This window comes from Trachemys scripta, chromosome 14 (genome assembly GCF_013100865.1).
Source record: "Trachemys scripta elegans isolate TJP31775 chromosome 14, CAS_Tse_1.0, whole genome shotgun sequence".
Taxonomy (NCBI): domain Eukaryota; kingdom Metazoa; phylum Chordata; order Testudines; family Emydidae; genus Trachemys; species Trachemys scripta.
Genome location: NC_048311.1, coordinates 1,043,759 through 1,058,153, shown reverse-complemented (window position 1 = coordinate 1,058,153; position 14,395 = coordinate 1,043,759). Strand labels below are relative to the sequence as shown.

The following is a 14,395-nucleotide window of genomic DNA, read 5'->3' as shown; positions in this document are numbered from 1 at the left end:
CTTTGGTCTTCCTCTTGCTTCTAATGTATTGATATTGAGTGCCTCCAATTTTGGATGACCAACTTGTGACAACTTAGCTTGATTTTCAGACATCCTATAGGTCTTGATTACTTGATTACTTGATTATTTTCCACTACACCAGTTTTAGGACCATTGTAGCTCCTTTGAAATTCAAGAGTGGTGGAAATCCACATAGCTCCATCAACTGATTTACACCAGATGATTCTGGCCCATTGGACCTACATGGGCATAATGCTATAGAAACTCAGTGGCAAATCAGACCCAAAGCAATTACATTTGCATTGAGCTTGTGAGAGAGTGAAGAATCACACAAAATCACTGGTCACTTTTACAGTTTTGGCCTTATGGGACTGCGCCAAAGTTAACATTACATAGAGCTGTCTGTTTAAAAGGTGAGTTTTCAAAGTGCCCAAAGTCCACATGCATAGGCAGACCCACTTGAAAATTGGATGGACTAGGTTAGAAATAGTGTTCTAAAACTGGAGTCATTTGGTTAAAGGATTCATGAGATACATCCCCGCTCACTCCCAAATTAACCTTGTTTGAAAATTTGCTGCATCTCATAACACATTTTAGTCACAAAACTGGGGGGGGGGGGAGATCCATGGGTAAAAGCCACATAAAACATCCATCACTGAACTGCTCTAAGATCCAGCACAGAGTACCCAGAAATTCAAACTTTATGAGATATTCATTCAGGTTCCAAGAAATGTTGCACAGGACAGCTCTGAGCATTAAGTATCAGAGGGGTAGCTGTGTTAGTCTGAATCTGTAAAAAGCAACAGAGGATCCTGTGGCACCTTTAAGACTAACAGAAGTATTGGGAGCATAAGCTTTCGTGGGTAAGAACCTCACTTCTTCAAGTAATGGAATTTTCCAGAGGCAGGTATAAATCAGTATGGAGATAAAGAGGTTAGTTCAATCAGGGAAGGTGAGGTGCTCTGCTAGCGGTTGAGGTGTGAACACCTAGGGAGGAGAAACTGCTTCTGTAGTTGGATAGCCATTCACAGTCTTTGTTTAATCCTGATCTGATGGTGTCAAATTTGCAAATGAACTGGAGTTCTTTGGACTCTGGTCCTGAAGTTTTTTTGCTGTAAGATGGCTACCTTTACATCTGCTCTTGTGTGTCCAGGGAGGTTGAAGTGTTCTCCTACAGGTTTTTGTATATTGCCATTCCTGATATCTGACTTGTGTCCATTTATCCTCTTGCGTAGTGACTGTCCAGTTTGGCCAATGTACATAGCAGAGTGGTATTGCTGGCACATAATGGCATATATAACATTGGTGGACGTGCAGGTGAATGAGCCGGTGATGTTGTAGCTGCTAAAACATCAACACAAGTCTTAAAGGTGCCACAGGACCCTCTGTTGCTCTGAGCATTAGTGAATTAGAGACACAGGTTGCAGCAAATTGTAAAAAAGACAAAATTCTTAGCTTCCTAAAATTCACTGGAAGACTCAGATTATCTGGAGAAATTGTATGACAGTGGAGGGTGGCGGAGTGGGGGACAGTATTCTGTTCCAACTTATTCTTTCCTTTTCTTTTTCAGGATGAAAAATAGCCAAGAAACAGTGGGAAGAAACAGCACGACAATCACTGGATTCATTCTCCTGGGCTTTTCTGACATTCCCAGCCTGCAGCATTTATTTTTTTCAGTGTTTCTTGTGACCTACATAGTCACCTTGGCTGGAAACCTTCTAATCATTGTCCTCACATTGGCTGACCCAGCCCTTCACATCCCCATGTACTTCTTCCTCAGGAACCTGTCCTTCCTGGAGATGTGCTACACATCAGTCAATGTCCCCAAGATGCTTGGGAATCTGTTCTCTGGGGATAAAGCCATCTCTTTCATTGGCTGTGCTATGCAAACCTATTTCTCTTTTTTCCTTGGTGGGTCAGAGTGTCTTCTCTTGGCGTTCATGGCCTATGATCGCTATGTTGCAATATGCAAGCCTCTGCATTACCCCGTGGTTATGAACAGGAAGGTGTCCACTGGACTGGCTGCTGGATCCTGGCTCAGTGGTCTCCTCATGTCCTTCGGTCACACCAGCATGGTATTCACCCTACCCTTCTGCAGATCCCATGAGATTAATCATTTCTTCTGTGACATCCCTCCACTGCTGAAGCTGGCATGTGGAGACATCTCCCGCTATGAAATGGCTGTCTTCATCATGGCTCTGTTCTTTGTCATCTTCCCCTTCATGCTAATCCTCATGTCCTACGTCTGCATCATCTCCACCATCCTGAGGATGCCATCGGGGGAGGGCAGGAGGAAGTCCTTCTCCACCTGCTCCTCACACCTCATGGTGGTGACACTGTTCTATGGCGCCGCTTGCATTATGTATCTGAAGCCTAATTCCTCCTACTCACCAGACACAGACAAGTTTCTCTCTCTGTTCTACACGGTCATCACGCCCATGCTAAACCCCATCATCTACAGCCTGAGGAACAAGGAGGTGAAGGGCGCATTTTGGAGAATGGTGCGGAGAAGAAGGTTCCATTGAATAAAGTAATTTGATTGACTGTAACTGTCTCCAGCTCAATTCTTTTAAGGGCTTTATATCTATGTTAGGACCTTATCTGGCCCCATTACCATGGTAACTGAGCACCTCACAATCTTTAATGGACTTAACCTCATACTACCTCTGTGCAGTAGGAAAATGCTATAATTTAAGTTTTAAAGATGGAGCTGTGATGGGTTGAATCACAGAAACCCCCTTGGGGACTGCCACCACATGTGATGAGACTATCCCGAGCCTGTTTCCCCTGGCAGCTAAGAACTTCAGTGCGTTGCCTGGTTTGAGCCAGACACGCTTGCCTGCTGCAAACAGAGACCCAGATCTGAACAATATCCCCGAAAAGCAGGCTTAATTGAAAACAGCTTAAGAAGTGTTCCTGTCTCCAACACTCAGATGCCCAACTCCCAATGGGATCCAAACCCTAAATAAATCCATTTTACCCTGTAGAAGCTTATACAGGGTAAAATCATAAATTGTTCGCCCTCTATAACACTGATAGAGAAATATGCACAGCTGTTTGCCCTCCCCCCCCAGGTATTAATACATACTCTGGGTTAATTAATAAGTATAAAATGATTTATTAAATACAAAAAGTAGGATTTACTTGGTTCCAAGTAATAACAGACAGAAAAAAGTGAATTACAAAGCAAAATAAAATAAAAAAGTCTATGCCTAATACAGTAAGAAAATGATTACAGATGAAATCTCACCCTCAGAGATGTCCCAGTAAGCTTCTTTTACAGACTAGCCTACTTCTAGTCTGGGTCCAGAAATCTCTCACACCCCTTGTGGTTACTGTCCTTTGTTCCAGTTTCTTTCAGGTATCCTTTGGGGATGGAGAGGCTATCTCTTGAGCCAGCTGAAGACAAAATGGAGGAGTTTCCAGGGGCTTAAATAGACTTTCTCTCATGGGTGGTGCCCCTCCTCTCTCCTATCCAGAATTCAGCTCCAAGATGGAGTTTTAGAGACACGTGGGCAAGTCACATGTCCATGCATGACTCAGGCCTTGGCTACACTTGCAGCTGTACAGCGCTGTGAGGTAAACCTGTGTTCGTACAGCTGAGTAGGGAAAAGCGCTGCAGTCTGTCCACACTGACAGCTGCCAGAGCAGTGGTGTGGCCACACTTGCAACATTTGCAGCTGTGTTAGGAGCGGTGCATTATGGGCAGCTATCCCAGCATTCATGTGGCTGCAACGTGCTTTTCAAAAGTGGGGGTGGATTGTGACAGGGAGTGTGGGGGGAGAGAGAGTGCTTTTTGGAGCATGTCAGCTCTCTATTTTGCAAGTTCCGAACTCCTGGCCCCCTGCTCATTCATTCACTCACTCAAAGCAAGCTGCAAACTGTTTGCTTTTCTCTGCAGTATGAGCTTTGAAACCGGCACTTCCGCATTCCTGCAGCCGGTCACAACACTGGAGAGGATTGGCCACTTGACAAGGTGATTAGTACAGCGCTGCAAGCGTTTACACTCACACCCGTGAGTTGTAGCCACTCCGCTGCAGCTGTTATTCCTCTCGGAGATGTGGAGTACCTGCAGCGGTGTACCCAGGGAGATACAGCGCTGTAAGTGCCCTGCCAGTGTGGACGGGGAGTGAGTTACAGCGCTGGGGGAGGCTTTACAGCGCTGTAACTTGCAAGTGTAGCCAAGGCCTCAGAACTTACAGGTAGCGGCCATTGTTAACATGCTACCTTGAACGTCTTCAGGTAGACTTCTTATGTGGATTGGAGCCTTCCAAAATCCATTGTCCATTAAGTGTTTCTTGATTGGGCACTTAACTTGCAAATTCCTTTCTAAAGAAGCTGCCCAAATGCCTTACTAAGGCTACTTAAAATCAAACAAGTACACAGCCAATATTCATAACTTTGAATACAAATATGATACATGCATACAAATAGGATGAATATATTCAGTAGATCATAAGCTTTGCAGAGATATGTTACATGGCATATATAGCTTAAAACATATCCCAGTTATGTCATATATACATTCATAAGCATATTCCCATAAAGCATTATGGGGTGCAACGTCCCAGGAGCAATGAGGTACAATGGCCAGATTAGAAAAGGTGTGTAGGTGCCTCAGTATGCAGATAGGTGCTTAATGGGACTTTCAGAAATGTTTAAGCAGTTTGGGCACCTAACTCCCATTGACCTAGCTACATTTGTGAATCCCAGTAGGCATCTATCTGCATCCTTAGGTACCTAAATAAATACCTTTGAAAATCTGTCCCTAAGATTGTTAAAGGTATGGATGATGCTGTGGTCAGCCTAACTGATTTAGGAGTCTAAGTCTCATTTTCAAAATGGAGTAAGGCACTTAGGAGCCTAAATCCCTCTGACTGTAAATGAGATTTTGTCTCCTAAGTGCCTAAATCTCTTTTGAAAATGAGGGATTCCTAAATCAGTTAGGTGTTGCAATTCTGAGCATGCAACGCCTAAATACTTTTAAAAATCAGGGCCTGATATCCTTTTAAAATTTTTCTCAAGGGTCAAAATTTTAAAAGGTATTTAGGTGCCTAGTGGGATTTTCAAAAGCCCCTGGGCACCTAAAACCCATTGATTTCAATATCTGAATACCTTTCAAAACCTGTGCCTACGTTATTTGTCACACAAGAAATCTGTGGCAGAACAGGGAGTTGAATGCATGTCTTCCGAGTCCCAGGCTAACACCATAACCCTTGCACCACACTTCCTTTCTGGTCCATCTTCTGAGCTTATGTAGACTTGTACAATTCTGGAGTAAGGCCACTGAAGTCAATTAGTGAAAGTGGGGTAAATCTGGTGTGACACCACAGCTGTTGATGTGAAAGCTGGATAGTGATGCAACCACATTAAAGATTAAGTTGGAGAGACAAAAAGAGGGAATCCATTAATTCTGGAGATGCAGCATTGTGCATACCACCAGAGGTCACTCCTTCCTATTAATATGTACTCCATCCCAAGATTCAAGGAGACCCTTTGGGGTGAAATTTGGCTGCACAAGTTTTGAGAGTTGGTCTGGGACCTAGAGAGCCTTAGAGAACCACAGGATCCGTGTCCAGCAGACACACTTAATATTCAGTTTTATATCCATTACCCCTGATCCCTGTCTCTTCTCTACTTATCACTGTAGCAACATGAGTGCAGAGTTGAAGTTGCACAGAGTGCCTTGCCTAAGAAGTCAGAGTTAAGGCTACGTATTCCTTATCACATAAGGGATCACGTTCCATCACACCAGGGGGCAGAGTTAAGGTTATACATGATTTATCATAGAAAATTTCATCCAGTCCAGGTTTATATGTCTTTACCTTCTACCCAAACAAAGTACAAGCAACAGCAGAGTCTCGGAAAGAGTAAGTATCTCTCATAATTCCCCTTTCCCAAACTATTCTCTAGAACCAATTTTTATACATCAGGAGAACCACATGGTTCACACCTCAACTGCTAGAAGAGGGCCTCATCCTCCCTGATTGAACTAACCTCATTATCTCTAGCCTGACTCACTCTTGCTTGCATATTTATACCTGCCTCTGGAAATTTCCACTACATGCATCCGACAAAGTGGGTATTCACCCACGAAAGCTCATGCTCCAATATGCCTGTTAGTCTATAAGGTGCCACAGGACTCTTTGCTACTTTTACAGATCCAGAGTAACACAGCTACCCCTCTGATCACCACAGAACTGTATCATGCATGTAAGCTTGACACCATACAAGGCACTGCATTTAGCTATATGGAGTGGAAATCCATCAACCTCATGAAGAAACTTGCACAAGTACAGACAGATATCAGCTTCCTTTCCAAATGCAAATGGATGGACATCATACCAAATGGACAGAAGGTGAAAAATCCATTGCTATCTACATACTACACAGTCCACAGTGAGAGATTATGCCATACTCTATCAAAGAAACTGAGGAACCATCTGATCAGCATCCTATACAGCAAACAGGAAAACATCAAAAGAGAGCTCTCCAACCTTGAGAATCTCATAAATAACCAAACTTCCATACAAACGGACTTCACTAAAATAAGACAGGAGATCTACATTACACACTTCACCTCTCTACAAAGGAAAAAGGACTGTAAGGTGTCTAAAATCCTACCTGCCACATGGGGCCACAACAGTGGTACCCCGAACTCACCCAGCAATATCGTCAATCTATCCAACTACACACTCAACCTGGCAGAAGAGTCTGTCCTATCTCGGGGACTTTTTCTGCCCTGCCACCCCCACAAACATGATACAGTTCTGCGGTGATCTGGAAGCCTACTTTTGCCGTCTCCGACTCAAAGAATACTTTCAAGATAACACTGAACAGCACACTGATACTGTGTCCTCCCACCAACAGCACAAGAAGAAGAACTCCACATGAACTCCTCCTGAGGGTCGAAATGACAGTCTGGACCTATACATAGAATGCTTCTGCTGATGTGCACAGGCAGAAATTGTGGACAAACAACATCGCTTGCCTCATAACCTAAGTCGTGCAGAACGCAATGCCATCCACAGCCTCAGAAACCACTCTGACATTATAATCAAAGAGGCTGATAAAGGAGGTGCTGTTGTCATCATGAACAGGTCTGACTACCAAAAGGAGGCTGCCAGACATCTCTCCAATACCAAATTCTACAGGCCACTTCCCTCAGATCCCACTGAGGAATACACTAAGAAACTGCACCATCTACTCAGGACACTCCCTACACTAACACAGGAACAAATCAACATACCCTTAAAGCCCCGACAGGGGTTATTCTGTCTACTACCCAAGACCCACAAACCCAGAAATCCTGGACGCCCCATCATCTCGGGCATTGGCACTCTCACTGAAGGACTGTCTGGATATGTGGACTCTACTCAGACCCTACGCCACCAGCACTCCCAGCTATCTCCGTGACACCACTGATTTCCAGAGAAAACTACAATGAATTGGTGACCTTCCAGAAAACACCATCCTAGCCACCATGGATGTAGAGGCTCTCTATACAAACATCCCACACACAGATGGAATACAAACTGTCAGGAACAGTATCCCTGATGATGCCACAGTACGACTGGTTGCTGAGTTCTGTGACTTTATTCTCACACACAACTATTTCAAATTTGATGACAATATATATCTCCAGACCAGTGGCACCGCTATGGGTACCCGCATGGCCCCACAATATGCCAAAATTTTTATGACTGACCTGGAACAACGCTTCCTCAGCTCTCGTCCACTCATGCCCCTTCTCTACCTACGCTACATTGATGACATCTTCATCATCTGGACCCATGGGAAGGAGACTCTGGAAAAATTCCACCATGATTTCAACAGCTTCCACCCCACCATCAACCTCAGCCTGGACCAATCTACATGGGAGGTCCACTTCCTAGACAACACGTTGCAAATAAGTGACGGTCATGTTAATACCACCCTATACCGAAAACCCACCAATCCGACTGCTATGCCTACCTTCATGCCTCCAGCTTCCATCCCGGACACACCACATGATCCATTGTCTACAACCAAGCACTGAGGTACAATCGTATCTGCTCCAGACCCTCAGACAGAGACCAACTCCTACAAAATCTTCACATAGCATTCTCAAAACTATGATGCCCGCATGAGGAAATAAGGAAACAGATAAACAGAGCCAGATGTGTACCCAGAAGCATCCTACTGCAAGACAAGCCCAAGAAAGAAACCAACAGAACTCCACTGGCCATCATATACAGTCCCCAGCTAAAACCTCTCCAACGCATCAGCAGTGATCTACAACCCATCCTGGACAATGATCCCTCACTTTCACAGGCCTTGGGTGGCAGGCCAGTCCTCGCCCACAGACAACCCACCAAGCTGAAGCATATTCTCACCAGTAACTACACACCACACCATAATAACTAACTCAGGAACCAATCCATGCAACAAACCTTGATACCAACTCTGCCCACATATCTACACCAGCGACACCATCACAGGACCTAACCAGATCAGCCACACCATCACCGGTTCATTCACCTGCACGTCCACCAAAGTAATATACACCATCATATGCCAGCAATTCCCCTCTGCTATGTACATCGGCCAAACTGGACAGTCACTACGTAAAAGGATAAATGGACACAAATCAGACAATAGGAATGGCAATATACAAAAACCTGTAGGAAAACACTTCAATCTCCCTGGACACACAACAGCAGACTTAAAGGTAGCCATCCTGCAGCAAAAAAACTTCAGGACCAGACTTCAAAGAGAAACTGATGAGCTTCAGTTCATCTGCAAATTTGACACCAGCAACTCAGGATTAAACAAAGACTGTCAATGGCTAGCCAACTACAAAAGCAGTTTCTCCTCCCTTGGTGTTCACACCTCAACTGCTAGAAGAGAGCCTCATCCTCCCTGATTGAACTAACCTCGTTATCTCTAGCCTGACTCACTCTTGCTTGCATATTTATACCCGCCTCTGGAAATTTCCACTACATGCATGCGACAAAGTGGGTATTCACCCATGAAAACTCATGCTCCAATACGTCTGTTAGTCTATAAGGTGTCACAGGACTCTTTGCTGCTTTTACAGATCCAGACTAAAACGGCTACCCCTCTGATAATGGTCAAAGAAGGAAAAAGGAACAGGAGTACTTGTGGCACCTCAGGGTATGTCTACACTACGGGATTAATCCGAATTTATATAATTCGAATTTGGGAAACAGATTGTATAAAGTCGAATGTATGCAGCCACACTAAGCACATTAATTCGGCCGTGTGTGTCCATGTTCCGGTGGCTAGTGTCGATTTCTGGAGCATTGCACTGTGGGTAGCTGTCCCGTAGCTATCCCATAGTTCCCGCAGTCTCCCCCACCCATTGGAATTCTGGGTTGAGATCCCAGTGCCTGATGGGACAAAAAACATTGTCACAGGTGGTTCTGGGTACAGCCTCACCCATCCCTGCATGAAAGCAACGGACGGCAGACAACCATTTTGCGCCTTTTTTCCTGGGTGAACACTGCAGACTCCATACCACGGCAAACATGGAGCCCGCTTAGCTCAAGACAGCAGTCATGAACATTGTAAACACCTTGTGCGTTCTCGTGGAGTTTATGCTGAGCCAGGACCAGAAAAACGAGGCGAGGAGGCAGCAGCGGCGGCAGCGCAGCGACAAGCGTGATGAGGACATGGACATGGACATGGACACAGAATTCTGTCAAACCGCAGGCCCCGGTGCTTTGGAGATCATGTTGTTAATGGGGCAGGTTCTATCCATGGAACGCCGATTCTGGACAAGGGAAACAAGCACAGACTGGTGGGACCGCATAGTGTTGCGGGTGTGGGATGATTCCCAGTGGCTGCGGAACTTTCGCATGCGTAAGGGCACTTTCATGGAACTTTGTGACTTGCTGTCCCCTGCCCTGAAACGCCAGAATACCAACATGAGAGCAGCCCTCACAGTTGAGAAGCAAGTGGCGATAGCCCTGTGGAAGCTTGCAACGCCAGACAGCTACCGGTCAGTCGGGATTCAATTTGGAGTGGGCAAATCTACTGTGGGGGCTGCTGTGATGCAAGTAGCCAAAGCAATCACTCAGGTGCTGCTACGAAAGTTAGTGACTCTGGGAAATGTGCAGGCCATAGTGGATGGCTTTACTGCAATGGGATTCCCTAACTGTGGTGGGGCGATAGATGGAACCCATATCCCTATCTTGGCACAGGAGCACCAGGGTACCCAGTACATAAACCGCAAGGGGTACTTTTCAATGGTGCTGCAAGCACTTGTGGATCACAAGGGATGTTTCACCAACATCAACGTGGGCTGGCTGGGAAGGGTTCATGACGCTCGCATCTTCAGAAACATTGCTCTGTTTAAAGGGCTGCAGCAAGGGATTTACTTCCCGGACCAGAAAATAACCGTTGGGGATGTTGAAATGCCAATAGTTATTCTTGGGGACCCAGCCTACCTCTTAATGCCATGGCTCATGAAGCCATAAACAGGCAGCCTGGACAAGAGTCAGGAGCTGTTCAACTACAGGCTGAGCAAGTGCAGAATGGTGGTAGAATGTGCATTTGGCCATTTAAAAGGTTGCTGGCGATCGTTACTGACTCGCTCAGACCTCAGCCAAACCAATCTCCCCATTGTTATTTCTGCTTGCTGTGTGCTCCACAATCTCTGTGAAAGTAAGGGGAAGACCTTTATGGAGGGGTGGGAGGCTGAGACAAATCGCCTGGCTGCTGATTACGTGCAGCCAGACACCAGGGCGATTAGAAGAGCACACCAGGAAGCGCTGTGCATCAGAGAAGCTTTGAAAACCAGTTTCATGACTGGCCAGGCTACAGTGTGAAATATGTTTGTTTCTCCTTCATGAAAACCCTCCCCCTTTATTGACTCATTCTCTGTAAGGAACCCACCCTCCCCCTTCCCCCAGCTTGCTTTCAAAGGAAATAAAGTCACTATCATTTAAAAATCATTTATTCTTTATTAATAGATTATAAAAAGAGGGAGGGAACCCGGGTGGGGTTTGGGAGGAGGATCGGTGGGAAGGAAAAGGCCACTAAAAAAAGGTTAAAAAAATGACAGCCTTTTGCTTGGGCTGTTCACTGCGGTGGAATGGAAAGGTGTACGGAGCCTCCCTCCCCGCGTTCTTACACGTCTGGGTGAGGAGGCTATGGAACATGGTGATGGGGGAGGGGGATTATATAGGGGCTGTAGAGGCACTCTGTTATCCTGCTGCCATTCCTGAAGCTCCACCAGACGCCGGAGCATGTCTGTTTGCTCATACAGCAGCCCCAGCGTTGCATCCTGCCTCCTCTGATCTTCCTGCCACCGCCTCTCATCTCGAGCATCTCTCCTCTCCTCACGTTGGTCCCTCCTGTCCTCACGTTGGTCCCTCCTGTCCTCACGTTCACTGGCTTCTTTCCTATACTTTGAAACTGTGTCCTTCCACTCATTCAGATGAGCTCTGTCACTGCGGGTGGATTCCATGATTTCTGCGAACATCTCGTCTTGCGTCTTCTTTTTCCAACGCCTTATCTGTGATAGCCTTTGGGACAGAGGAGGGAGGCTTGAAGAATTTGCAGCTGCTGGAGGGAGGGAAAAAGAGAGAATTTTTTAAAAAGATACATTTTGCAGAAAAATGCTTATACTCTTTCACGGTGATCAACACTATTCACATTACATAGCACATGTGATTTCTGTGCAAGGTCGCATTTTGCCTCTTAATATTCAGTGCCTGTGGCTTTGCTGCTAGAGATCAGTGACGCAGGTCCGGGCAACAGAATTCGGTTTGCATGCGGCCATGGTAAGCCATTGTCTTTTGGCTTCTGCGCCCTCCTTTCCCACATACCAAGCAAAGCCCGTTGACTGCTGCGGTTTTCCTGTTAACCTTCAGCAGCAGAAAACAAACTACCCCCCCCAATCCAATTCTCTGGAATGATTGCTTTATCCCTCCCCACACCGCGTGGCTGGTATCAGGGAAGATCCCTGCAGGAACCAAACTAACCCCCCCGCCATGAATTCTCTGGGATGATCACTGTACCCCTCCCCCCACCGTGTGGCTGGTGTCAGGGAAGATCCCTGTTAGCCAAATGCAAAAAGCTCTGGGCCAATTCCCCGACCCCCACCCTGCGCTTGGCTAACTGCAGGGAAGGATTTCTTTTCAGCCACAGGCAAACAGCCCAGTAGGAACGGCCACCTCTGTCCCCTTAATTAAATTCCCGTATTTCAACCAGGTTACCATGAGCGATATCACTCTCCTGAGGATTACACAGTGAGATAAAGAACGGATGTTGCTTGAATGCCAGCAAACACCGGGACCATACGCTGCCAAGCTTTGTCATGCAATGATACCAGATTACTTGCTGCAAGCATGGCGTGGTCAAGTGTCCTACCATGGAGGATGGAATAAGGCTGCACTGCCCAGAAACCTTGTGGCAAGGCTTTTGGAGTACCTCCAGGAGAGCTTCATGGAGATGTCCCTGGAGGATTTCCGCTCCATCCCCAGACACGTTAACAGACTTTTCCAGTAGCTGTACTGGCCGCGAATGCATCCCAAGTCCTCAGGGCAAAGTAATCATTAAAAACCCTTGCTTTTAAAACAAGTTTTATATTTTAAAAGGTAAACTCACCTGAGGTCCCTTCCATGGGGTCGTGGTCTTGGATACTGGCTTGGGAGGGTTGGGAGGGTACTTCAGTCAGGCTGAGAAAAAGATCCTGGCAGTTGGGGAGAACAGAGTGCTGGGTGCTCTCTGCAAGCTTGTCCTCCTCCTCCTCCTCTTCCCCGTCCACAGAATCCTCAGGTGTAGCTGATGAGATTATCCCCACCTCGGAATCCACGGTCAGAGGTGGGGTAGTGGTGGCGTCCCCCCCTAGAACTGCATGCAGCTCGTCGTAGAAGCGGCATGTCTGTGGCTCTGACCCGGAGTGACCGTCTGCCTCCTTTGTTTTTTGATAGGCTTGTCTGAGCTCCTTGACTTTCATGCGGCACTGATCCGAGTCCCTATTGTGGCCTCTTTCCATCATGGCTTTGGAGATTTTTTCAAAAGTTTTTGCATTTCGTCTTTTTGAAAGAAGTTCTGCTAGCACTGAATCCTCTCCCCATATAGCGATCAGATCCAGTACCTCCTGTACGGTCCATGCTGGTGCTCTTTTTTGATTATCGACCTGCACGGTTACCTGTGCTGATGAGCTATCTGTGGTCACCTGTGCTCTCCACGCTGGGCAAACAGGAAATGAAATTCAAATGTTCACAGGGCTTTTCCTGTCTACCTGGCCAGTGCATCCGAGTTCAGATTGCTGTCCAGCGCGGTCACAATGGTGCACTGTGGGATACCTCCCGGAGGCCAATACCATCGAATTGCGGCCACACTAACCCTAATACGAAATGATAAAATCGATTTTGGCACTACTCCGCTCGTCGGGGTGGAGTACAGAAATCAATTTAAAGATCCCTTTATTTCCAATTAAATGGCTTCGTTGTGTGGACGGGTGCAGGGTTAATTCGATTTAACACTGCTAAATCGAAATTAAAGTTGTAGTGTTCACCAGGCCTCAGAGACTAACAAAATCTAAGGTGCCACAAGTACTCCTGTTCCTTTTTGCGGATACAGACTAACATGGCTGCTACTCTGAAAGAAGGAAAAGGTAACCATCTGCATCCTAGCAAAGAGAAAAATTCTTCCACAGCTGCATACAAAGGTCCCAATACTGCAAGAAGCTGATTGTTCTGGCTTCCTATTGATCTAAGTAGTCTTGGCCTTAGGTAGGTTGACAAGATCCAAACCAAAACTCCAATATCTCAACATCCCTACACATTGTCTGCTTTGGAACCCTTTCCTGGGCTTCAAGTCACAACAAGTGAGGCAAGTGTTCTTCATGCGTTCCTCAGAGTGGAGCTGAGGATTTGGCCCCAGCAAAATCTGCATTGTAAACCAAGGAAACTCTGCAGGGATCAATGGAGCTAATTTCCCTCTCCTCATCCCAATGTGAATCAGGAGTAACTACAATGGAATCAGTGGACCTGATTCGTCTCACGCTCAGTTGGGTGAGAATCAGGAATAGGTTAATTAACGTCAAAAGGCGTGTTGCTATGCTCATTCATCCCAAAGTAAATCAGCTCAATAACTCAATCGAACACAATGATCCTTATTCTTTTTTCAGTTACACTGGTTTTTAATTAGGCTAAATCTGCTGAAGTTAGTGGCCTAGTTTATCTGCTTTGTCCATACATAGCACAGTAACTTGGTGGGAGGAAGGAAAGATCACTGCAAGATGCTGCCAGATGCGTTTATGACTCTCTGTTCTCTAGGTCAATTTGAAGGCTTAGAGTACCCTCTGGGCTTCCCTAAATTGCACTAACGTGATTATGGTGTCAAGAGGCCCTTCCAACAACAAGGGATCATTGAGGGT

General features: G+C 46.1%; 1 protein-coding gene across 1 annotated transcript; it reads left to right on the top strand.

Annotated features, from left to right (window-relative positions):
* Positions 1-1,571: 1,571 nt before the first annotated feature.
* On the top strand, positions 1,572-3,272 carry LOC117887387 (olfactory receptor 10A7-like; the record flags this gene model as incomplete). The annotated part of the gene is made up of 2 exons (XM_034789960.1): positions 1,572-2,488; positions 3,251-3,272. Coding segments are annotated over exons 1-2 (939 nt in total), but the record flags the coding sequence as incomplete, so codon positions are not given.
* Between the last annotated feature and the right edge of the window lie 11,123 nt (positions 3,273-14,395).